Source organism: Parasteatoda tepidariorum, chromosome 5 (assembly GCF_982258835.1).
Source record: "Parasteatoda tepidariorum strain Cologne lab strain chromosome 5, Ptep-v5.0, whole genome shotgun sequence".
NCBI classification, from domain to species: Eukaryota; Metazoa; Arthropoda; class Arachnida; order Araneae; family Theridiidae; genus Parasteatoda; species Parasteatoda tepidariorum.
The window spans coordinates 91,296,617-91,323,845 of NC_141759.1; the positions used below are offsets into that span (position 1 = coordinate 91,296,617).

The following is a 27,229-nucleotide window of genomic DNA, read 5'->3' on the forward strand; positions in this document are numbered from 1 at the left end:
ACACTAAGAAGGTTTACAATGTACTTAACTTTATGGCAATATTTCAGGGTAGGCGCATTTTTCCCCATCATATTAGCTGTTTCATCAAGACTTGCGCAGCTATAGTATGACAAAAATTGGATTGGCCTTCCATAGGCTCAGCTCTAAAGCGTAAGGAAATAAAACGTAGATTACGTAACCAGCCAAATCGACCATCCTCACTGCCATTACTTACTTCAAGGGCCATTCCTATCATGACAGAGAGAAATAAATTACCTAGTTGGTTATTTGCGGGAAATTATTTTTCACCAATTAGACTTTCATTCTCCCTCAACGGTGATCGGAAGTGCGTGAAGCGCATGCAGTAAGAATAACCCTTTAGCAGTGATGTATGCCTGGAAGACAGGGCTCGAAAAACCGCCCGTACGCCCGTCCTCGGCGGTCAAAAATTCCCCGCGGACAACAAATTTCTCGAATCCAGCGTCCGCGCGGACGGCCATTTTCCCGTTAATGTTCGTGATACATTTTCAATTTTTGTTATCATACAAGAGTCTAGCTCCTTACTTCTAAAATGACCCTCTAATCTCGAAATACAGCAACATACTGCGCATGGTGGAATTGATGTTTTCTCTGTCTGGGAGTACTGCAGCGGTTGAAAGGCCTTTTCAGCAATGAACTTACAAGAAAAACACATTACTTACTGGTCTTAAATAAGAAGTGTTAAACGCATTTATGCCTGGAATTATTTAAGAATATCTACCTAAATGGAAAACCTCTTTCAGATTTCTGTGCAGAAACCTCCGCAAATCATTGGCTTGATTGTGGAACTGGCGAACGTCAGATTTGATTTTTTTTTAAAACGCAGTACCATCGGATAAATTGACAAGATAATTGACAGATAACTTAACCTATGTTATTTAAATTATTTCATCAAAGAAATAAGTTATTTCATAATAGAAATACTACGTTTTACTATTAGTAACCTAGTATTTCTTTTATTACTGTATAATGTAATCCTAGTATTTGTAATCCTAGTAACGACTAATTCATTGTGCAATTTATATAAATGTTTGTAATAAATAAGAGAAAATTATATTTTTATTTATTTAGAAGCGACGGGTTAGTTTCATAGGAGGAAGGGTACATTGTTGGACAAGCCGTCCTCGGGGACGGGTAAAAGCCCTGCTGGAAGATAATTCCTATATCCACCAGTCGAAAACTCTTAAATAATCTGCTCAAATGCTTACTGGCTGTCATCAATGCAAAAGAGAGGCTTATATCGTATTGATATATGCCACAGAGCTTGGCCAGGTAGTGTTTTAGATTTTGAGTTTTGCACACCTAATGGCACCCCTCATCTCACTCTACGGCAACGCAAAGTAACGGCACACAATTTGGGTGCCACTGTTCTAAAATTCTATTTCGTTGGAAACATTGTTTGATCGAAACAAATTTTGACTGGCAGCTTTTCGCCTTATCATTTTTGAAGTTGAATCATATTAAGGAAAGTTATTTTGATGTGCAGAGCTTCTGAAACTGTTATAACGTGATGCTTCTAAAAATGCAATGACGTTTTAATCTAATTACGTAAAAATACAGAGAAAGTCAACAAAAAATAATACGAATTGGGATTATTTAATCATTTTTAATTGTGTTGGTAAGTGATTTTTTTTTAAATTTTAAGGTGAAGTTTAAATTAAAACCAAGTTATTTATGCTATACTGCTTGTTTTTTTTCAACTCGGGCAAAAAACTTACATTCAGCAAGTTTTAAATAATTTTGAATTTATCTATGAATAGAATCAAAATAATTTGGTTAAATAAGCTCAATTTCTTTGGAAACTATTATTAATCTCAACTTGACAGTTTACATATCTTAATTCCTTAAATGGTGGATCAATTATAAAAAACAACTGTTGCAGTTAGTTTTTTCGATAAAAGTAACTGAACCAGTATTGCATAACCTCAAAGAAGGTTAAGGTCTTCTTCAGAGTATTGCATACTCTTTCTGATGGATATACAGTCCCTGGTCAAATTATTGGAAGCACTAAAAGATTATCTGAAATCTCAATTATCAGGGGATGCTATACAGCCATATCGTTACGCGGTTGAAACCGGTTTGCACTTTTTAAGTTCGTGTATCAATTGGTAAACATTTTAATGCAATATGTTAAAAATAAATACAAATAGGAAATACATAAAAATCTCCCGCATAAAAACCCATTGCATGTATGTTTAAATTTAAAAGTATTGCATATTAACTCATGCAAAACATGTAATTATTAAAAAACTATAGTGCTTCAAATAATTTGGTCCATTATTATAATATAGTAATATTAAACCAGATATAATAAATATTCTATATTTATATAATATATCGTCTAATTTATCCAATTGTTGAATTTATATTATATATCGTTTATTTTAACTAATTAACATACGAACGTAAACAAGTACAAACCGGTTTCAGCCGTCTAAAACCAATAAAGCTGTATAGTATCATCTGATAATTAAGATTTTACGCAGAATCTTATAGCGCGTGTAATAGTTTGGCCAGTGACTGTACACGGTTATTGAAGTTCTTAATTCCATTACCAAGTTTGTTCCGTCAAATGTTTAAAAAACTACTGTGGAAAACATGCGTACTTGTTGCATACATAACTTAACTGAATTTTGTATCAAAACACCATTACCAGCATCTATTCCAAGTCCGACGGAACCGTCGACTCCAGCACCAAGTCCGACAGAGCCGTCGACTCCAGCACCAAGATCCAAGCCTGCTTCAACTTCACCTCCTGCATCAAGTCCTATTCCCATTTCACCATCTGGTGCGCCGCCCATACCGAGTGATCCTCCTCCACCAAATGTAAGATTTATACCAGATTCACCTGAACGCAGATTAACCAAAATGCAAAGATTAAATTTTATGACGAAATGTAAAATCAAAACAGATAATTTATAACCCATACCATAGCAGAATATCTAGTATTTACTAATTAATCTGACGTATTTTAGGGAAAAGATAATGAACTTACACACCTAAAAAGCTAATTAGAAAATATACCATTCATTGCTAAGTTATTCTGATTTTTTTCAAAGGGTTATATTCAGCATGATTAAATAATTCTTCGCAGATTTCCTAATTAGCCTCAAGACAATTAGGTTGATTGCAATAAGCCTAAAAATATCAGACAGAAAACAAAAGAAGTCATTCTGGCTAGAAAGTTCTGAGAGCTTTCCTGATTGTATTGCTTAAGTGATATTTACAAAGTTTCAGTCTTTTTAGTTAGCCTACGATATATAGTATTCGCCTAGCATCCTATCATGGGTTAGAGTCTCCTTGTCGTCAAGCTAACCATAAGAGATTTTCATGGTTTTCTGTTCCATGTAACGCAAATACGGGTTAATTCCATCAAAAAGTCCTCTACGAAGGCAAATTTCTACCAGAAGTTGATCCAGGAGTTTTCTGCACTTCTGGATTGAGTTTAAAATTGCAAGGCTAAGGAATTGAACTTAGTCGTAAACTAAAAGAGTAGTCGCAAACTAAAAATTGGGTTGGCTGTTCAACGACGGTTATAAAAAATATAATATAGGATATGGGTGGAGCCGTGGTTGCAAAGGGGATAGAGCACTATGAGGTGAACCGGGATTGAATCCCAGAGATGGCTGGTCGATACGAATTCCACACCCGGCTCCCTCCGACCACAGTGCTGATGTAAAATATTCTCAGAGGTAGACGGATCACGGATTAGAGTCCTCTTGCCGTCAGGCTAATAGTGGGAGAGTTTCGTGGTTTCCTTCTCCATGTATCGCAAATGCGGGTTAGTTCTATCAAAAAAGTCCTCCAAGAAGGCGAATGTCTCACGTTTCTGGTCTTCTAGATTGGGTTTAAAACTACAAGACTACGAAGTTGAACTTAGTCGTAAACTAAAAATTGAGTCAATTATTCGGTTATAATTATAATATAGGAAGTGGGCATTTAAGTCTGAAAATCAATACCTTGCAGAAGAACTGAGTAACGGAGATCTTTTACTTTTGATTCTTATACATACAACTGTGAATCTTATAACCTTAGTCACTTGTCGAACCTGTAACTATCGACTTCTGAAAGATCGAGTTTCCCGCCTGTTACATATATATACTTCTAGTTGGACTTTTTTTTTTTTTGCTTCAATGCATAGGCTTCATCTGGCATGTTACTTATTTCCTTTTCGTTTAACAGTCAGAAACTTAAGCCAGGTTTTGGCATTTGCTACCAGTCTGCAGAAACTGCTTCTGCACTGACAGCATAGCATGGTCCCCCTGTCGAAGCTGCCATTCTTCTCAGTTCAATCCATCCTTTCATCGTATCTTTTTATTTCATTTACATTTCAGTGTTTCCTTGAGTTTTTGAGGTTGTTTTAATCATATATATATATATATATATATATATATATATATATATATATATATATATATATTAAATTATAAATTGTACCCACCTAATTTAAGTCCTTCTCCTAAGTCACCACCCATTAATCCTACATTTGCTCCAAATGCTAAAAAAAGAAAAAGAAATATTTCTGTAGCAGTACCACTAGTAAAAATTTCATAAAAGTAATGCAGATCATTAATTTATTTCATAAAAGATTAATAACCTACTTATGTGTGGAATATTTATGTGTGAATTATGAATTTCCTAAACGGTAATTTAGGCTCCCCTGAACGTCACGCGCCTCGCACAGAGCAATTTAGGGCGAAAAATTAAAGGCGAAGGTTAATTTAAATAGACTTCTAAATTACAAATATTTCGTTAAAAAAAACATTTAACGCGAAATATATCTCGAAATTAAAAAAGAAACCTGCATTTGAAATTGAAATAAAGCAGGGCAATTCCATGAAAAAGGGGAAAAGCATTGGAAAATTCAAATAAGAATAATGTTATCATTTTAGATGTTTTCTGAATTAGAAAGGTTTGAAGTTTGATAATTTATAATTATTTTTTTTGAGAATTTAGTTTTTTAGTGTTGGTAACCCATTGAACATTGGCATTTACTTATTCTGATTTGGGTGAAGAACATGGTCAGTTTTTGAAAATCAGCAAGTTAACATTATTTTAATTTCAAAATGTTCCAAAGAATAAATATTGTTTATTACACTTAATAGAAATATTGTGCAGTGTTAAAATAAGTTTTTGTTGTTAAATTCACTTAATTATATAAATTTCAACTAAACATTAATGCATGTAACGTAAGTTACCGAAAACTAGGAAAAGTTTTTGTGTGTAAAAAAGAACAAGAGATACAAAAGTAAGAATAATATTTTTTCTTCCCTAGAGGCTAACACGAAATAAGCAGCAATAATTTTCTTTTCAAATATTACTTATTTATTGTTTTGTGCCCCATTCAATATGTGTAACGTAAGTTACTGGCATGCATGCAATGTAAGTTACCAATGTGAAATGAGTTTATTCCTCTTGAAAATTGGCATACAAACTAAATAAAATGTATCCAGTTACAATACCAAAGTTTAAATAAATTATCACCTTCTTAAGATATTAATTTTAATTAAACTCTTTGCTTTAAGTTATTAATTTGGGTGTTGGCATTCATATGTGTTCAAAGTTGAGCGAAATCTTTCGACAGGCACCGGGAGTTAAGGATGTAGTTATAATTAGAGATGCTAATGGTAGCAAAAAGAAAGTACAAGCAGGGCATCTTCATCATTCAGTTCGAGAAATGCACCAAATTTTTATGGAAGAAAATCCAGAATGCAAAATTGGAAAAACTAAATTCTTTGAGCTCCGTCCAAAGCATGTCTTGCTTAGTAGCAAACTTCCAGGCAATGTTTGTGTTTGTAAGCATCATGAAAAGTTCGGATTGACTAAGGAAGCCTTCAGCAAAATTTATAATGTTCATCTTACGAAATTCTTTAGAAATTTATTTTATGTTTAGAAAAAACAGCTGAGTGCGAGTCTCTAGAACAGATGAGTGGAGTGTCTAGTCTATTCTCAAAATCTCCACAGATTGAAAACATTAAGCAGATCCACCATTTAACAGTACAAGAAGGCATACCAGAGGAGTTTTTTTAGTGAAAGATGTTGAAAAAGAAAATGATGAATTCAAGATAAATGCTGGGGGTTGATATATGGTTAGATAGGAGGACATGTTATATCCTGGTGTGGTAATGTCTGTTGCAGAGCAAGAATTTAAAGTCAATGTAATGGCTGCTGTGGGAATCTATTGTAAATGGCCAGAAAAAAGAGATGAAATATTCTACCAGAAAGAAAGCATGGTGAAAAGAATTGAGCCCCCTGTACTAGTTAATAACAGAGGACTTAATAAGTTTGCAGTTATGTGTGAATCAAAAGTATCTGAATTTACTTTATATACACTTTTTCTCGCTTGCACTATACTGTTTAAATAACTTAATTTGCATTTGTACATTATTTGATAAAAGTTTGATACAAAGGGAATTTCGTAACGTAAGTTACTGTAACGTAAGTTACCCACTTAAAAAATTATATTTAATTTAACTTTTGAAATAAAATCTTAAATCTAGGCATAAAAAATATTTAAACATGTCAGAAAAATGATACATATAATCTTAATCATGAAACTTTTGTATAAGAACAGAATTTTGCCTTCAAGTATATTGCAAATTTATGCCATTCCTTTTTCGGTAACGTAAGTTACCACACTAATTTTAGGCTTTTACACTGTTTAAATTGAAAAATAATAATTATTTTAATTAGATTCCTTTTGGTTTTGATTGCAATTTTAAGAAATCACTTTATTTTTATATGTGTATTCATATTATTTGTTTGCTTCTAAGTTCTCAATGCAATAAAGTTTATGTGAATGTAACGTAAGTTACCGTGGAATAGCCCAGCAGCTGTAGTTTTTATAACATTTAAAGTAGTAACAAAAGATAATATATAACTAGTTTTAACAAAATTTTATTTAACTTCCGTTTCTGATTGAAATACTTTATTGTATTATAAATAATACCCTAAGCAAAGTATTAAAAATTGAAGCTTAAAACTTCTTTCTATAAAGTAGTGTTTTTAAAATTCGATTTCTTATTAACTGATCGACCGATTTCGCTCATATTCTGTTTTTATGCCGTGTAAAATTGTATTCTTTGAAATGATGTAATGAATTGAAAACCTTTCAATTCAAAATGATTTTGATTAATATTAATTAAAATAATAAATATTTTTAGAAAGTTATTGTTTGCCTGGAATTATTTTTGGATAAAGAATTTTGAAATTGCGTGCAAAAATTTTTCCAATTCGATTAAAAAGTTCTCGAGATATGGCTAAATAAGCAAAGAATAAAATTAGCATTATAGGGTTCAAACTTCGGACTAACTTCCTCGCCAAACTGTTGGGCCCATTTTATTCTTTGATTGCGGTTACCCCCTTGGGGATCAGGAATTTGAATCCGCATTAAAAAATGGTATGTATGTTGAACGAAATATATTCAAAGAAAGTACGTTTTTGTGCGTAAGATTTGTAAACCTAAAATATTTTCTGCAGTAATTAATTAGCATGTTTGAAGTCAACCCTTCAAACCATTAAGATTGAGCCTTAGAACGTGAAAATCCGATCATTAGATCAAAAGTTATTCAGGATGGTTCATTTATTTTTTTTCGAACTGGAGACCTTACATATCTTCCTGTATAACATTGAATGGTGCTGCTTCTACATCAACTGGTTTCCTGATTTAATCATAAATGTTCACTTTTTATTAAGGTGGTTCTTATACTTAATTGTATAGAATTAAATTGATGGAATAAGATAGAATTAAATTGAATACTAAAAGTCAATCGTAAAGTCAATCGTGAGAATGGTTACGACTAAGTTGATAAAGTTGTACCGTAGCGTATTAACAACAAGTTCAAATATGATTCTATTAAAGTATGAGGACAATTGCATATTTATATATATATATATATATATATATATATATATATATATATATATATATATATATATATATATATATATATATATATATATACACCGAAGAGCCATTATATTATGACCACAATGCTAATAACATGCAGGACCACCTTCTGCCCTCAAAACTGCTAGCACCCGCCGTGGCATTGATTCCACAAGGTGCTTATAGGTAGTCTGAGGTATCTGGTACCAAGCGCTCACTATTTGGTCCTGCAATTCCCTCACATTGCAAGGGGGTAGCGTGGCAGCACGAATTTGATTTTCCAAGTAGGACCACAAATGCTCTATTGGATTAAGGTCAGATGAATTTGGGGGCCAAGACATGACTTGAAAGTCACTGGAATGTTCCTCGAGCCAATCCATGACGATTCGATCCTTATGACATGGTGCATTATCCTGTTGGTAAACACCCCGCAGGAAAAACTGTTGCTATGAATGGGTAAACCTGGTCAGCATCTATGTTCAAGTAGCTTACAGACGTCCCGGATTGTTCTATGAGGATTATGGGTCCTAATGTGCCCCATGAAAGCATTGTTCCTGGGCGAGAAACCATAAAAACCTGTGTGAGTCCATTGTTATAGATGGAGGGTGGTCATAATGTAATGGCTCTTCGGTATATCAATATATATATATATATATATATATATATATATATATATATATATATATATATATATATATATATATATATATATATATATATATATATATATATATATATATATATATATATATATATATATATAAAGAGAGAGAGAGAGAGAGAGATGATACGATTCGAAGAATAATATAAAAAAAATATAATAGGAATATGCTATTAAAAATATGATGTTTATCTTATTCACCTCCGTTTTCTCCCATTTCTGCAAAACCAGCACCTCCTGAAAAACTACTACTTCCTGAAAATCCTAGTCTTTTCGGAAAGTCACCATTTTCTGAAGAAACATCCCGTTCTGCTGCTAATCCTCCAGCACCTATTAAAATATTCATACAAAAGAGTTTGTAATTTAAATAGTAAGTAATAAAGTAAGTAATTAATAAGGTAAATTTCTTTTGGCTGTTTTTTGGCTTATGTTATACTCTCAATTTGTTCCCTCTTCCTTTTACTTAAAATCTTTACTCCTTTTTATTATTGACAGTGATAGAAATTTTCGTTTCAAATTTTAAGATGTAGAAGTGGAATTTAAATAGTAAATTGTTACATTTATCTGTAATGATAATATGAATAGTTTGTCTGCGTGTACGCGCTTCTTATAACTGCACCATTTGCTCTACCATTCTGAAATTTGGACATCGGCTGTAAGAGGACAATTTAGCTCCTAATCCAAAATTTCGTTGGTAATGTTAAATAAATTCGTTCGGCAGAGCCAAAGGAAAAATGGAATTTCTCAGTTGACTTAGAACTCGCCATTGATAAAAACGAAGCTGCAGACGATTTTCTTTGTTTTAGATATTTTAAAGATTACATCAGTGATGTCTGCTGGCTTACAGCTCGCATTGAAAAAAAGATTTTTTGCTAGTTCATTATTATATAATTATTTTTTATTCATTATGTCAGATAAACTAAATGATTAGCATGAACATGATGCCATTAATGGATTACGTGAACAAATTATTGTTTCAAATGTTACGTGGAATCACGCGTTTATTATTTTTTTTATAGTTATGCTTTTAAAACGTGAATATCTTTATATATATATTTCGACTGTTCGTGTGTATGTCACTGAACTCCTCCTAAACGGCTGGACTGATTTAAATGAAATTTTCTGTGTACCTTCAGAAGGATTCGAGAATGGTTTAGATTCACAATAGAACATTCTGCCACAAACCGTTCCAGCGGTATCAGCGAAAATCGAAATGGAATTTTCTGATTGGTTAAAAGTTAGCCATTGTTTTAAATTTTGCTGTACACGAATCAGTTTTCAAATATCTTGAAGATAACAACAGTGATATTTTCTATCTTATAGCTCTATTCTTTTAGAAAAGTAAATTACATATACTTTAATATTTAATCATAATTCGGTTCTTTATTTCAGGTGAGCACAAGCACGTAAAATCAACGAGAATAAGTTTCGTAATTATTGGTCGTATCACGGATTTAGTATTGTGAAAACTGTTTAATAAAAATCAAGGCAAAAGCAAATTTTATTCATCTTGCACGCTTTTAATAATTATTTATATTTAGTATGCAATTTTAGCTCAATTCAGTATGCAATTTTTCATTGCTGACAGTTGTCATTTGAAAACTATTAGATTGTTTATTATTACAAAGTTTGCGAATTCACATTCATTTTAATTATTTCATTTAAAAAATAGGAGTAGACTATATTTGAGGGTGCCCCTTGACTCTCATCAAGTTGTGATAGCGGTTGATCTCCAAGCTGGCCGATGTTGAATCCCAATCGTGATTCTGATTCGTTTAAATTTCAGCGTTATTTTTAAATGTTCAACGGTATATGTAATTTCAGAAGTCCGTTAGTTCTATGTTGGATACCGGCTGGTTAGGTTACTTTTGCTTCTGATCAATAGGATCGAAGGTATGTGGGCAGTCATAAAAAAGGACTTTAGAAAAAAATGTCACCGCCATTCCGATACCACAGACGCCATTTTCAATTCGTATTTCGCCGTATTCGTATTTTATGTGGCGATGGAGGAACACAGATTCTATTCATGATAAATTTAGACAGTATCTAACTGCTGTTAGAGAATTCTGTGCACCTAAAACTGAGGAAATTCAAGCTTAATGAATAAGTGAGATGTTTTTTTTTCCTTTTCTTTCTGTGCTTACTCCATTAATTTTAATTTCGATTCAAAATGCATTTTATTGGGTTTATTAATTTTGCTTACATTGGGTTCATTGCAATTTTATAAAGTTTTGGCCGATGTCTTGCTGAAATTTTCCAATGTATTATTAAAATATCATTATGTTTTGGCAGCCATTCCTGTTACCGCGGTGTTCCGCGCAAACAGGAATGGTGATAAACATAAGTTACCAATTTCGTCAAGGGGCACCCACAAGTATATTTTTACCAAAAATAGATTTTTGTTTTAAATTTTATCATTATTATATTTCTTATTTAATTTATTTCATTTTTATTGCTTTTTTATTATTTAAAATAAGTACGTGAATTTTCGAATTAGCAAATTCGCAACCACTGTCAACTTCTACATTTCTTTTTGTTTGAAAGAGAATATTTGCAAAAATATGCCACCTAAACGAATCGCTCTTAGTCGATCAACATCTCAAGCACGCAAGAAGAGAACTAACCGTGTTTCAGAAAAATCGGAGCAACGGGAAGAAAGACTTGAAACTAATCGAGAACACAATGCTTTAGCCCGTTCCTTAGAAACGTCTAAGAAACAGGAAAAAAGACTGTTAACAAATCAACTACGCACTACTCAAGCCTGTTCCTTGGAAACATCAGAGCAACGGGAAAGAAGACTGTTAACAAATCAACTACGCACTTATCAAGCCCGTTCGTCGGAAACATCAGAGCAACGGGATGCAAGAATAAAAATCAATCAAGAACGCACTTCGCTATTCAGACGCTGCCAATACTCTGATTTGAATCTCAGTGCATTTCACTATGATCCGACAACCAACTATAGTCTTTCACCCAAGCGTCATCATCGGAAAAATGGATCAATTATGTATGTTTTGTAGTGCTCTCAAATTTAAGAATGAAACAGCTGGAATTTGCTGTTCTGGAGGCAAAGTGTAACTACCAGATTTAACGTCGCCAGCCGAGCCATTATCAACGTTGTTATCGGGTCAAGCAAATCAATAGAAACTTTTCTTGGCGAATATAGGTCAGTACATTCGTGTTTCCAAATGACTTCATTCGGTGCTGCTACAAGTATCGGTGCGCATATGGACAGCTAGAGTTATTTATTACATTCACATGCAATCCTGCTTGAGCTAAAATTAAAGAGCTTTAGTAACTTAGGCAAACATCATCGGATCTTCATGATACATTATCACACGTGATTTAAAACAAATATTAAGCTCTAAACTTGGTTTTATTGCGAAAAGTCATGTTTTTAGAGAGACACGGTGTTTGATGCATTTTATTGAACGGCAGAAAAAGAGAATTGCCACATGACATGGCTTATTGAAAAACTCAAACCAGGACAAATTGGTCAGCTCATATCAGCAGAAATATTCATGACGCCATTGATCCAGAATTATTTCAGATCATCATCCAAAATATGTTTCATGGTCGGTGTGCATCACCATACATGTCTGTTTGAAAATGCACTAACGATATCCTGGAGAATTAACTGTTGAGACTATCACTGGTTTTTTCACCATTAAATAAAATTCTCTATTCAAATCATTATCACAAATCCACAAATCTCATTTACACACTTAAATACAAAATTTAAATTCAAACTGAAAGCGTTGCAACGCACGCAGGGTACAGCTAGTGTAAATATAAGTTACTTAAAATCAATAATAATTGGGTATAATATAAAAAAAACAGAACTACTTCCACTTAGTAGGAATAACATTTACCATGACGCAATGCTAAATTCTATGCCACTATCCACATAAATCAATTATTAATCAAAAATGGAATATCAATTACTTTTCTTTATAATGCAATAAAATCTGGCGAGCAGCTATTTAAACGATCAAACACTTCGCTTGTTTATTTGTGGCTTGAAGTTAGGCTCGCAGAAAATGCCGTTCATGGGTTAAATTTAGTAGGAATAACACGACCTGTGACGTAGGCTATAGTATACCCAATTGGATGGATACTTGAAAGTGACGTCATCGTAGGTAAATCGTGGCATTTGTCGATTCAGACGCCAATCAGATTCGACACAAACACGTGACGTTGCTTGTAGGTACTCAATTGGGTATAATATGAAAAAAGCACAACTACTTCTACTTACTAGGAATAACATTTACCTTTTAGTTTAGTTAATAAACTGAGTTTTAAATATGCTTACTAAATTCATAAACTTCGGTAAAACAACAATATAAATTATTTCCAAAGGAACTAGACTAATACAATTCCAACCTGGCGAGTAGCGACTTATAACAAGACACTTCGTTTGATGCTTTTACTTGTTGCTAGAAATCAGGTTCACAGAAAATTCTGTTTACTAGTTAAATTTAGTAGGAATAACACGATCTGTGACGTAGGCTATAGTATGCCCAATTAAATTTGATTTAAATCACATGGTTAGGTATAATCACTTCACTTCTTCTTGAATTGCAAGCACCCAATTGAAATAAAAAATATGTGTATTACTAAGCAGAAACTCGAAAAATCGCCTAACTATCGTCGACGCAGATGATTTAATTTTGCAATGAGTACTAACCGAAATTTAAAAAAAACTAATCTATATGTTCTAAGTAAAGAAAAATTAACAGAGGAATGTTACTAATTCGCTTAGGAGACATGTTAAACAACTTCATATTATTATGGACGACAATGATGCTTAATTAATTTTTGCAATAGGCACTACTGGTATTACAGTAATAGGTGTAGTCAAAAGTATCAAATGTACAAATGTATGAGCAATGTAATGTCAAAAATATACAAAATATGTGTCATACAAAATTAGTATTCGTTATTTTATACATATTAAAACAACATCAATACTGGAAACTTTTGTAAATAGACTATTAACGGTTCCTTAAAAAGGGATAAGTACCGAAGAAAATCACGTGATTGTGGTAAATTTATACGATCATAAGTTGTCATCGAGCAACAACATCATGCAAAATCATTCTGAATGGGATGAACTACTAAAAACATACTTTTCTTAATTTAATCACCTAAAAGCCCTTCAAAAGGACGAAATATAAAAATCGGAATTATTTTAGTATTGTTAATTGCATCAACATGGTAAATTGTATCAAATAAAATCAACTAGGAATTTGCTAAAAAAATAATTCTGACTGAAAACCGTTTCTTTATAAATATTTTTTCACATTAATTTTAAAGATTGTGAAATGAATTAGAAAACTTATAAAATAAGCCTGAATGAATCCTGTTTGCTGAACATTAATTTAGATAAATTTTAAATCTTATAAAATCTACTAGGGAAAAGAAAGCAAACAGGTTGCAATTAAATTGTTTAATTTTTAATAGCTTGTTATAGTTAGTTTTTAGTTTTTATAAATGAGAACTATAGCCTGTGTTTTTTGCTTAATTATTTGTTTTTTCTTATTCACGTTGTTGCTTTAAATGCGAAGTAAATATTTTTTTATAAATATAACACGACAATCTAGCTTGTTACAGATAACTGTATGATATTAGATATACTTTGATTATTAAGTTAGAATTTTCTATTTAAATAAAAAAAAAACCTATGCATTGTGCTTCTTGACAGATTTTGTTTTTTATCATGTCAAAAAAAAAAATTCAAAAAAGAAACGCTGCTTTACTGAAAAAATTAAGTACTATTATTGTTAGTACTTTAAAAACCCCTAATGAACCAGGGTTCCATTTACTCTCTGAAAATATTTCGAGCACTCTAGGAAAATGAAGGAAAACATCTCATAAATCCTATCCATAAACAAGCCCTTCCTTTTATTTCACTGCGCAGGGTGTTTTGTAAAGACCACACTTCATACATCCTTTTGGAATCCCTGTCTAAATTGAATTTCTCTTGTTTTAAAGTAACTGAAAAGGTGAGTAATATTTACCTGGTTCTTTAGCTGCGTTTATGACAACTTTGATTTTTTTTAATCTAGAATCTTCTTTCAGATTTTTTAGCTTATTTACAACTAAATCAATCTCCTTTAAAGTTTTTTCTGAAATAATGAAATATTATATACAATAAAGAATGAAACAAAAGAGAAAATTACTAAGAAAAATTAATAATTTAAGATATTAAGTTTTATTAACTGTGAAACATAAGCTGCAAGTGCTGTGGTCAAATAAAAATATAAAAGGTGTCGTCACTCTGAAAGACTTTCGTTCTAATTATCGGATTTTCACGTACTAAGTGACAATTTTAATGGTTCCTGGGACTATCCTAATATAAACTAGTGTTTTAGTGCTAATTAATAATTAAGTTACGAAACTCTTAATCTTTAAAATATAGGGGGTAGCCGCAATCTGGACCAAGCTTTTAAATCAGGAGAGAGGGAGAAAAATTTCGGCTTCTTAATGTTAATTTCATTTATGGCGTTTTTGGTCATATATTTTAAACTAAATGAGCAATTTGAAAAACAATTGCATCCACTGATGAAAATCGTTTTTTCCCCCAAAAAAAATTTCAATCGAAAAATAATTTTTAATAATTATTATTTTTCATTATTTAATTATAGGCGAAAATTTTTTGATTTACTAGCCATAAATTGTTTTTTATCAAACTAATCTACATATTGTGAAATCTAAAGCTTCAATCCTTTTTTATTTCGTAGAAGCTGAGGAAAATTAAAATTATTTATTTTTAAGAAAATAATTTGGTGACAACGATATAAATATTTAAATGAAGCGATTAATGCCTAAATGTGGTAAACTTGCAGGGTACTTAACTTCGCAAGCCTAGCCGTAAAATGTCATTCATATGATAATTAATCTCACCCTTTTCTCGAAATTATTTATTTATGAACAACAAATTATTTATTAATTTTCATTATTGTTTCTTGTTTGTTTGATTTGTGAAAATTAAATGCGCATTAGTGCAACTCAAAAAACTTTGCTTGCTTTGTTATCTTTGAATTTTTTTTTTAATTTGTCACTGTTGTGTCATAATTGTTAATTTGCAGTCAAATTCGCTGCAACAAAATTGCAGCTACAGGTAACGATTTTAGCACTGAATTGCAGTGTGTAGAACTTCAAAGTTAACAAACAATGTGAGATCAGAAATTTTATTTATTTTCATTACAACCAATTTGTAGAGCCGTGGTGCATCATCTATCAAAAGGTACTTCCACTTGGTATCAAGTTAACACGTCTTATATACTAGTGAATTGGTATTCAATATTTATAGTGGTAGTTACACCAGTTGCCTTTGGTGAAGGCAAATTTCTCTCAATACTTCATCCACGAGATCCCTTGTTTTCAATATCGGGTTAAATTACAAGGCTACGGAGTTGAATGTTGGTAATCGTAAACTCAAAACTGAGTCACCTGCTCAACGGCGGTTACCATAATTACTTTGTTACAATGATTTTTTTAAATTTTTAACCTTTTTCTTTGGTTTTTATACATTTTAAATGTCTTAAAAAATAAAGGATATGAAACTGTTATAAGTACCATGTTGTTGAAAGAAAATACCACGTCTCATGCAATGCTACTCAACGTAGTGACCAAATAAGCAATGCGTAAAGAACGGCGAATGCAATTTTCTAATTTTGCAAGCGCATGGAAGTGGCGATCTCCCAAGTTTAAAAACGTTACTTCTCCGCTTACATACAAGGTAACTTTATTTAGCAATTAAGCTGATACAAAAGTTTGAAGCTGAGAGTTTCGTAAACTCACCTATGAGGTACCTATTTCGCATTGTTGATGCCAATTCCTCATCTGAAACAGAAATTTGACAAATATTCAGTTTCTCTCGTTTAAAATGTTTAATTTTTTTATTCTATGTCGGAATTCGGAATATTTGGCGAGTACTATTTATAACCTATTCAACGAAGTCGAAGTTAATGATGACAATAAAATATCAACTCGATCGTACTAATACATATACAAATTTTAAGAGGTTTGTGACACAATAATTCCAATTTTTTAAAATTTATTATTATTTCTAGTTCTTCCAGAATGGCTTTACAATATTATATTATTTATATTATGCAAAACATGTTTTTAGAATTTTTTTCTCATTAAAATGAAAATTATCTATATTTATTTGAAATGATGGTATAGCTCAATGCCAATCCATGATTGTCACAGTCAAAAAGAAATTTCCGGTTTATTTCCCTTTTCGGAAAACCGGGAAAAAACCTATTAACACAGCACTCATTTTAAGAGCCCTGGTACTGAAATTAAGCACCATTAAAAATATATTTGATACCTATTAAAACACCATATAATGACATGATACCGGTAGTATCTTATTAAATCAAATTTCATTAGCAGATATGCAAAATATACACAAACGCGTGAGACTGAATATTGTCCTCTTCACTGTAAATTTTTTATAATATTACTTAAAAAAATATTGTTTTTAAAGAATTTTTTTTTACAATTCTCGAGAAACAAAATCATTTTGACGCAATTTTTTTTAAGATTATCCTACACAAACGCTTAAAAAAATTTATGATGATTTTTTTGCAGTTCCCAAAAACAAAAGACAATACCATTATTCCAGTTAATTTCCTTTTTAGTACACCAGTTTTTTTTTAAATTCAATTACCGTTGATTTTAAATTAGTATTTAGTTATTAAAGTGCCTTCAAATGTGTAACTATAAATAAAATAAGCATGTAATTTCAGGTAACTTTAGGAATACTAATTAGGTGACGTAATTGGACTTTAGGAATACTAATTTGGTAACGTAGTCTACATAGGCTACCGCATTCACGTTGATCATTTAGCTTATCTAACATTACGAAAAAAATTCAATATTTCTAAAAGTGAAATAAACTCTTTTTTTATTAAATAGAGTTCTAAGTTAGAAAACACCACTTATGCTTTATTTGAAATATATAAGTGTATAATTCTATAATATATATCATATAATATATAATTCTATAATTTGATGTAACATAATGGCTAATGCTAAGATAATGAGAAAACTTCCATTTTTCTCTCATTTCCATTTTACAAAGGTTAGCAAGCAATCTAAATGAATTTTTGAGTGATTTTCAAGATAGGGGGATTCAATCCTTCCTTTTAACAGCTATGCAAAATTAACCGAGAAGGTCAATAATTATAATTATAAAATGGAATTATTGTTTATTAATTGTGTCCTAATTGTGGCAGTATATGCTTTTCAGTTTCGTAATTGAGCTTTTAGAGCTTAATAGCACTTGTTTTTTAAATTATTTACAGTTCAGTGTTCTTACATTAAATAATATTCCAAATCATGAGCAATTTTTTTGGAATGTCGGTATGAAGTATATGTTTATAAAATATTACCTATATTTTTAAATTTTCTTCTTTCATAAGGGCCGTTGTTTCTAAACCCTGAAACAAAATATAAAAGTTGTAGAGTAATACAAATGAAACAATTTTAATTAGTCATGTAATGCAAACTCGCTCAGCAGATTAACAAAACTCGTAATTAACCACATGCGAAATATCAGCTTACTGTATACCCGTGGTCAAATTCTACACTTAAGTCTAAAAATTAAGGATAATTCCTACTTCCGGCAAAAAAGGTTTCAAAACAAAACACACACAAAACAAAGCCCGTTTCTAAAACAAAATATGAAGAATGAAAACGATGGCGTATGTATGATGCCGTTCATGAAAATCACGATTTTTGTACCATCTGTCCACCACGATTTTGTCTGGCCGGAAATATTGGATATTCCTGGCCAGGAGATTATGAAACTTTTATCTGAGATAGGCCTGAAGACACCAATAAGCCTCCAATGGATTCCATCGCATGTCGGGGTACATGGCAACGAGACAGCCGATGTGATCGCTGAGAATGGCTGTGATCTTCCTATGGACTGTTGAAACCGTCTTACTCCAACTGAGATCCACTCTCTGGGAAAACATCGTTTGCTTCCAGTGTGGCACCGTACTTCGTCCCATCAGTGGTATGCTGGCAACCGCCCTGGCCTATCATTAACATGCAGCGGCCCTCGACCTTTCCAATCGGCCATGGCCAGATTTCGTAGTGGCCATCTTAAGTGTTTAATGTTTCAAAATGGGGAGAAGACTTTCCAACCTTTGTCCTGCTCACTACCTGCTAGCTCTGATCACCTTCTTTTTTGCCTTGGCACTTCCTATAAGCAGCTGCTGGTTGATCGGGACTTTCTGCAGATATATGGGGAACTGACTCGACGGGGCCTTCTGGACCTGGTTTAGGCTTTCCTTCTCCCAGGGTGTATGTAACAACAACAACACGATTTTTGTTCCCCCCTTCCCTTCACAAAATCTAAATATTACATGGTAGATATGATGGTTAATACATTGCATGGTCTCCCATGCTATGAAATACAGTTCGTAGAACGGCTGGACATGCCTAGTATCGAATTATCGAGCTAATCAGGGGGAAGTTAACTCTACTCAGCAAGCGACGCTCTGCAAATTACACAAGTAGGTGGTGGTTTACAGGCTGCAACTATTTAGCCAAGCATCTCCCACCCATATTCTATCGCATTTAAGTCAGGTAAAACTGCTTGCCAATTAATATGGGTGATATACTAAAGTTTATGACATTTGCTGATGATGTTTGCTCGCTGAGGATGCGCGTTGTTTTCCATAAACATAAATTCTGTGCCCATGTCACCCTAAACAAAACTACACGTTGTTCTAGAACGGTGTCTCCATAAATTTTAGCCTGTCATGATTCCGATTTGAGCAAGCAGATTTGTCCTGGAGTCCAGTATAATTTCATCCTAAACGAACAATCCAGCACCTTCGGCGTCATTAAATGATATTTTCTTAGTGGTAACTAATTAATAAGCAACTTAACTTATTAATAGCTTATGGTATGCGTGACCTAATTGTTCAATTGAAAGAATTAACTCAAGCGATATATTTAACATAAAAATTAAGAAAAAGTGCTGAACGCCTGCAAACACCTGCATCGCCGAGACATAATAATTTTAAAATAAAATTTTATTTATAGTTAAAATTAATTTCTTTTAATATGAAAAAATGCATTGTAATTAATTCAAGAGCATTATGCATTTTACTTTAAAATTAAAAAATATGTCAGTCAAAACTATTAAAGTTAAAAGCGACCTCACAAACAGTTAATTGATATATCATTTAAATGATATACTGATTAAGATTATTTCTATGTAAGAATTATTTTTACCATTAGTGGCTTACGAATGTCAGTGCAAAATTTTAGTCGTGTTTTAGCATTTAATGGCAGATTTATGTAGTTAGTACTTGAAAAATATTTTTAGAAAAAATATTTTTGAAAAAATAATGTAATGACACATACTACCATCTGTACGTCTCCAACCATTCCCGCTTATTCCATAACCTAAAAATACAAGTATAAATTTAAAAACAAGAAAAAAAAACAAATCTTTTCATCCTTGTAATATATATATATATATATATATATATATATATATATATATATATATATATATATATATATATATATATATATATATATATATATATATATATATATATATATATATATATATATATATATATATATATATATATAAGTTCAAAAAGAATAAAACAAGGAAAAATAATAGACATATGAAAAAAAGGGGTGGGTAATAATAAGTAAAAAAAAAATAACAAACAACATTTTATTTAAAAAAAAAAATTAATTGTTAATAAAAAAAACCGGAAAAAAGCCGGAAAAAAAGATATAATCTTTTCTTCAGCCCACACGATTATATCCGCAAAACAGAGTGCTTTCTGATATTGTATCAATAAAGCCAAAGCAAAATTTATTAATACAATAGTGTGAGGAGCACTCAAAAAAATTTTTTTATAAAATAACTACATAAAAATAGATCATAAAAAGTAAAAATAACATGTAAAAACAGATCATAAAATAAAATAAAAAGAAAAAACATTAAAAAGGGGGAACTATAAAGCGAGTAGCAAAATCATAACAACTTACATGGACGGATATTTTTAAAGAATGATTTAAAAATGTTTTCGCAGAGAGATTGCCAGATTACAAAATATGAAAACAAAAGCGCAAATTGAGTGTAACAAGAGGGTTTTAAAGTGTCGTTCTTACTACACTGCTGAAGTGATTTGTTATTCTGAGTTTTGATTTGTTAGTTACCAAGGATGGGCCCGAAATGGATGTGCGCAAGGTAATATTATACTGGATAATTTTAAAAATTGATCATAAATAGTTTTAGAAGATAGATGTTTATTTAAGAAAAAATATAAAATAGAAAAGAGAAACATAAATTGCCTGCTTTGCAAATAATTTTAGCAGCGGATTTGCACGATATGGATTAGCACATAGAAAAATTATTTAAATTATCAATTTAAATAGATAATTTTAGCACGGATTTGACCAAAATGGATTTGCACATGGAAAAATTAACAAAGAAAAAATTTTAGCAGATAATTTTAACCACGGATTTGCCCGAAATGGATTTGCACATGGAAAATTATATAAATTAATAAAGAAATATTTAGCAAACAATTTTATCCACGGATTTGACCGAAATGGATTTGCACATGGAAAAACTGTATAGATTTACAAGGGAAATTATTTAGCAAAGGAATTTTTAGTAAATAATTCTAACCAATAATAAATAATATAAATAATAATTTAAAATTATAATTTTAAATAAAATGTTGTTTGTTATTTTTTTTTTTACTTCTTATTTCCCACCCCTTTTTTTCATATGTCTATTATTTTTCTTTGTTTTATTCTTTTTGAACTTATCTAATGAGTGCTGTTTACTTGCAGCTTAAGCGCAATAAATGATACTTATTGTTTTTCTTAACTTTCTTAGTGTTTTCTTGTATTTATTTTTTTATTATATATATATATATATATATATATATATATATATATATATATATATATATATATATATATATATATATATATATATATATATATTAACGTAAAGAAAATGTTCCTATTACGCATTTAATATATAAAACAAAATGATATTGAAAACAGTAAAAAACAGTTAACTTACATGCCAAATAAATAATAATTAGCTTCAGACTATCTGTATGGCTGACTTATTTATTTTTATCAGTTGTCGATCACAAATACAAGGGTCCCATGTGCGCCTAAAACTGTAAAAAGTGGGGACTAATTAAAAAAAACTATTAAAAGTGAAAAAAAATTATAACATTTCTTAGCATACTTCTTCTATTTTCATATTGAAATTGAATTCAAGGAATACTATCTCTTCAAATAAATAGATACAAAGTAAATCTTGGTGGTGAATATGAATTAATTATAAAATAGATTTAATGAATAAAAATGAATTAGGTTTCTACCAATTTTTACATGTTTAGGCGCGTGGCACCCTGCGAATGTCAATTCAAATTTATTATCAGTCCTTATATGAATTGTATGACTGGTTTTCGTAGCATGTATGTAAATAAAATACAAAAAAAAAAAGAATAAAAGGAAGGACACGTACCCCCACGAGTACCTCCAAAGCTGTTGAATCCTTCATCGTAACCTACATATATAAAGAATTTAAAATAAGTTCTGAGCAATATAGTAATTATGATATTTAAAACTAAGGAATTAATTAAATTAAATAAAGAAAATAACAAAAATTATGAAATTTCACTAACTATTTTTTCTTTATACAATTTTATATTATAAAATGAAATATATATTTCATACACAACGTATACCTATGTTTACCCTTTAACGCAGGTTGAACACACGTGCCCCTTTTATATACTTTTTTCTGACGTCATATTCTATTAGTCATAGTCATAAATTTCGAGCTGGGTGTCTGAGTCCTCCCATTTATCCATTCAAAAATGACAATTCAGAAAAGTCAGATACTTAAAAATCGATTTCTTAGTAACTATTCGATCGCTTTTGCTCAAATTATGTATTTTGCCACGTAAAGTTATATTCTTTAAAATAATGTAAAACACTGTATGCCTTACAATTCAAACTTTTTTCGACCATTCCTAAATAGAAATAATAGATATTTATTTTTAAAAAAATTTTGCATGGAATTATTTTGGAATAAAAGAATTTTATAATTGCATGTAAAAACTTTTCAATTCACTTAAGAAGTTCTTGAAACGTATCGAAATACGCAAAAAGTAAAATTAATATCAAGGGATCTAAATTTTGAATCGCTCTCCTGACCAAACTATTGGGACCATATTTCCCAGATAGCAGTCAGAGATCCGAATACGTTGAAAAAAAAGTATGTTTATTCAGAGAAAGTAAGGTTTTGTGTCTAATTTTGTAACTTTATATAACATCTGTACTTATTAATAAGCATAACTGAGGTTATCCTTCTTGAGCCGATCATTAGAGATCAAAAGTTATTCAGAGTAATGAGTTTGTTTTTTACGCACTGAACAGGTATACAAAAAATATGAGACGAAGAGGATGAAAAGATACATACCATCACCTGCACTTCCAAAACTTTGATCTTCTACACCATATCCTACATATATGTATTATAAAAAGCATCAAATTAGTTTTTTTTTCTAAATTATCTTTCTTAATTCATTATTTATAATGAAACGTCTTCACATAATTATTAATTCTCATCCTGTTTTAAAAATAGATTAAAGAATGCAAATCTAATAATTTTAAGTTTTTCCTTTAACCAAGCATAAGAACCAAAGTAATCATTCAACTTATTTTATGAACCTATTATAATAAATAATGAGTCCTTTTTTGCATATGATGTAAAAAATAATAGGAAAAAACTTCTGAAACATTCCCCTGACATTAAATAGTTGCACATAGTGATGTAAGTGTGATTTTATGCCCTCCAAATATTTTAATATATTTAAATAAAGAGCGTCTTCCTCAATGCATGCCAGAACACTTCCTAATCGACGCCATGTCAAACGGCATGCCAAAAGATAATAAAGAAAAACTTGTGATATCTTTGTTTAACATTAAATAGTAGAACACAATTTTTTTAGTAAAGTTTTCTGTTATGTAATTCCAATGTCCAAATAAAGATCATCTTCTTTCCACCCTGCTGGAATAATAATAACACAAATTTTAATCTACACATACCACCTGTTCCATTCGTTCTTCTGTTTTAAAAAGAAATATTAATGCGCATTACGCAAATAATCAGTATGCGGTATTTAATAAAACAGTTTTTATACTAGCAAATATTGCATCTGATATTAACACTAAAACATGTTTGGAATCAATAAATAAATTTATCATTTAAATAATAATTCATTTTGAATGTCTCTAAGTATAAAATATTTATTTATTATCAGTTGTTGATTGTGTATGTCAGAACAAAATATTTTTCTTATTATCACTCAAGGTCGGAGCCATTGTTGAAAAAATTGACATTTATTCTCCATCTTCAAATAATAACTCTTTATCTAACAATTTAAGTTAATTAAAATAGTTTTTATCTTAACAAAATATATATCTTTAAAAAATATATATCCTTAAAAAATATATATCTTTAAAAAAATATATATCCTTAAAAAATATATATCTTTAAAAAATATATCTTTACAAATTATGCCTATATACTTTACCTATATTCCTATATAATTTAATTCTTTGCCTTGTTTCCACCAGTAGCAATCTAATCTATAATCGCTAACAATGTCGAAGTAATTATCAAACTTTTTATAATTTGTCTAATACAAAAGAAAAGAAATTTCCTCGATATCACAACAAATGTAAGACAAGCGTTTTATATAACTTAAGCATCATGAAAACAAAATAAAGATTTAAATTATTATAATTGCTCATTAGAAAATAGCTCCAATTTTTCATTTTTGACCAGCTTTTGACTTAAAATTGCGTCATTTTGATTTGAAAGATAGAATTCTCATTTCACACGTTTAAACCAGGGCTAAAGAGAATAGAAGGGCTAGTTCACTCCGCTCTTAGAGCTGAAGCTACGATTTCCCTCCTCATGACGTCACTGTGTCCACAGATCTCGGAAGATCGCACGCAAAGATATTATGATAACTTTGCATCTTTCTCTTTGTAAAAATAAGTTAGACTTTTTCTGGTTATTAGCCTTCAAACTATACGTAATTAACACATTATTTCCGTTCATAAACATAGTTTAAAAAAAACTTTATTGGTTATTATATTAAAAAAAATACCATTTTAAACTTATAAAAATGTTTTGCTAGTTGGTGAAAATGACACGATAAATACTTTATTTTAAAAAGTTCAGTTTTAACTTTAACTATTAAGAAAAATGAAGGCATATATCGACACTTTTTTTATCTACATATTCTTTTATAACGATAAGTTGAGTTAAATTTAGAATCCCTGATTTTAAAATATGTCGTTAATAGCAATTTGTTCATACTTAATCATTAGGAAACATCAACCTTAAACGCTAATTACTGAAACAAAATAATAATTTAGGTTCATAATGACATTAGAAATTTTACAATTGTTTATAGTCATTTAAATTTACGATGATATAATTTATAGATATTTAAATTGAAGAGAATATAATTTTTAAAAGAAATCATAAATATTTAGAATAACTACATTAAAAAATATGTTATGAAATTTCAACTATATACTATATATTTTATTTATACTTTTTATTTTCATTTAAATTTTTTTTTACTTTATCCATTTTTTAATTCTTTTCACCTGCCTTTCTTTATGAAGTAACGAGGCGGTTTCTATTTAGATAATGAATTTTTATAAAAGTTCTTTACGACAGAATAAACGTATTGCTGTTTTATATTAACTGTGTCATTTCGGAATCCATTCTTTACATAGTTGTTCATTTACTTTAGGGAACGCGAGAAAAATTATACTTTTTTCGTTTGTTTTTGTATCAGAATTTTTGCAAGTTGCAATCGCGCAAACTGGCATTTCGATAATAGTTTTAAATTCTTGTAAATTCACTGCAAAAACTGAGGAAAGTCATTATAGAAAATAACAAATGTCTTAGAATATCTCGCAAAAAGAAATGATCCAATATTAGTTAGAGCTAGTAAGGCCAAACGCTCCGTTCTTGAAGTAAAAGTGCGAGCTTTGCGCCAAAGTGACGTCACTAGAGAAAATCGGAGGATTGGCGCGGCAAGAGCTACTTCAAAGGAGTGAACCAGCCCTTCTATTCTCTTTAGCCCTGCGTTTAAACACAAGCGCTGTACCAATCCCTTTCAAATATGCATTCCCTTTTCGTTTAACTCTTCATTGCCAACGCAAGAAAAGTAATTTCATAGGTTTTGTAACTACGCATCTATACTTTATTTTAAATATATAATGTGGATGTGGATCTGCATTTGTTTGAGATGATTTGATGGGACTTTTATTGTGAGATAATGATACGCTGCATTTAACGGTTCAAAATTTTTCTGTTTTTGTACGCAGTTAGCAAAATATATTTACCCCAAACGCTATCTTTAATAATGCAAATTATTTTTAATGAATAGTAAATTTTTTAAAGTAAACTTTATTCTAAAATCTCTACTACGCTCGCTCCTTTCATATGCTTAGAACCACTTCTTCGTGGTTCAGCTGTACATCTTAATAAAGCTCATAGAGTTAAGAGAGTTAGAGTTAATTCAGAATTCGACATATTAGTTAAGAGACTTATTTTGATATCGTCAAAGTACTTTAAGATAAACTTTTATTAGAACATGAGTTACTAAACTTATGAGTTACTTAGAACGACCATTGCGTTCAAAATAACCGCTAGAGAGATTTGAGTGTCTTACTTGGATATATAGCACACTGTTGCTTCCCTATTACCAGTCTTTATTTAAATATGACCACGCACCTGACTATATTGACACAGAACAAATTTTTCTTTTCACGACGGAAATTTCCCTCCTGCTCCCTGTCGCTCTCCAACTACTCGTAATTACTTACGCCATTGTTATTTGTTTCTACTCAGATTGCTTTGAGATATGATAACGCAATTGGCTTAGAAAGAACTAATTTGCTCTACCATTTTACAAAGAGTAAATGTTTGTGAAAAATTCTTATTGTATTTCATAGCAGTTAAACTAATAAACTTCAGTAAATAGCACTTGTCATTGAAAATTTATTCACTGTGCATGAGTAAAAAAACTAGAAACTGGCTGTCGAACTTAAGATCAAATATTTTAAGACAGAAATAACTTGGTGAACATGATATTCTATTCGTAATATATACGTTCCTTTGTAAAAAAAAAAAAGAAGTGTCAAAACAAACATTTTTTTACATCCCAAAAACTTCTTTGCTCTTTATTGGCAGAAGAAATTTCTGTAGTTGTTGCGATACGACAAAATTATAGAAGAATCCCATCAACTAACTAAGCTATAACTGACTTGCACTTGTTCTTAAATTTTTATAGAACAGGATTGAAATGATATTGTTACATATCAATGGAAATGTGTCAAAAAGTTTAAATTGTTATAATTTTCTACAAGTAATTTGACTACTTGCCAGACTACAAGACAAACTACAAGTAACAAACGCCGTCAGTATTCTTTCTGCAGACACAGAACAAATATAATGTTCAGGCCTAAAACTGATTTGTGGAAAATGCTAAAAAGTTTTCGTTAGTAACCTTCATTTCAAATCATGTACTAATATGTTT

At 30.7% G+C, this 27,229-nt stretch overlaps 1 protein-coding gene across 1 annotated transcript in view; it reads right to left on the minus strand.

Moving 5' to 3' along the window:
• Window positions 1–27,229, minus strand: part of LOC122272131 (uncharacterized) — a 59,178-nt gene that overhangs the window by 21,481 nt on the left and 10,468 nt on the right. Inside the window, exons 7-15 of the mRNA XM_087162907.1 lie at window positions 23,080–23,121; window positions 22,120–22,161; window positions 19,965–20,006; window positions 17,975–18,022; window positions 16,374–16,415; window positions 14,588–14,695; window positions 8,769–8,897; window positions 4,460–4,516; window positions 2,672–2,866 (exon numbers count right to left, since the gene is read on the minus strand). Coding sequence (XP_087019033.1) covers window positions 2,672–2,866; window positions 4,460–4,516; window positions 8,769–8,897; window positions 14,588–14,695; window positions 16,374–16,415; window positions 17,975–18,022; window positions 19,965–20,006; window positions 22,120–22,161; window positions 23,080–23,121 — 705 coding nt within the window. The remainder of the gene's footprint in view (window positions 1–2,671; window positions 2,867–4,459; window positions 4,517–8,768; window positions 8,898–14,587; window positions 14,696–16,373; window positions 16,416–17,974; window positions 18,023–19,964; window positions 20,007–22,119; window positions 22,162–23,079; window positions 23,122–27,229) is intronic.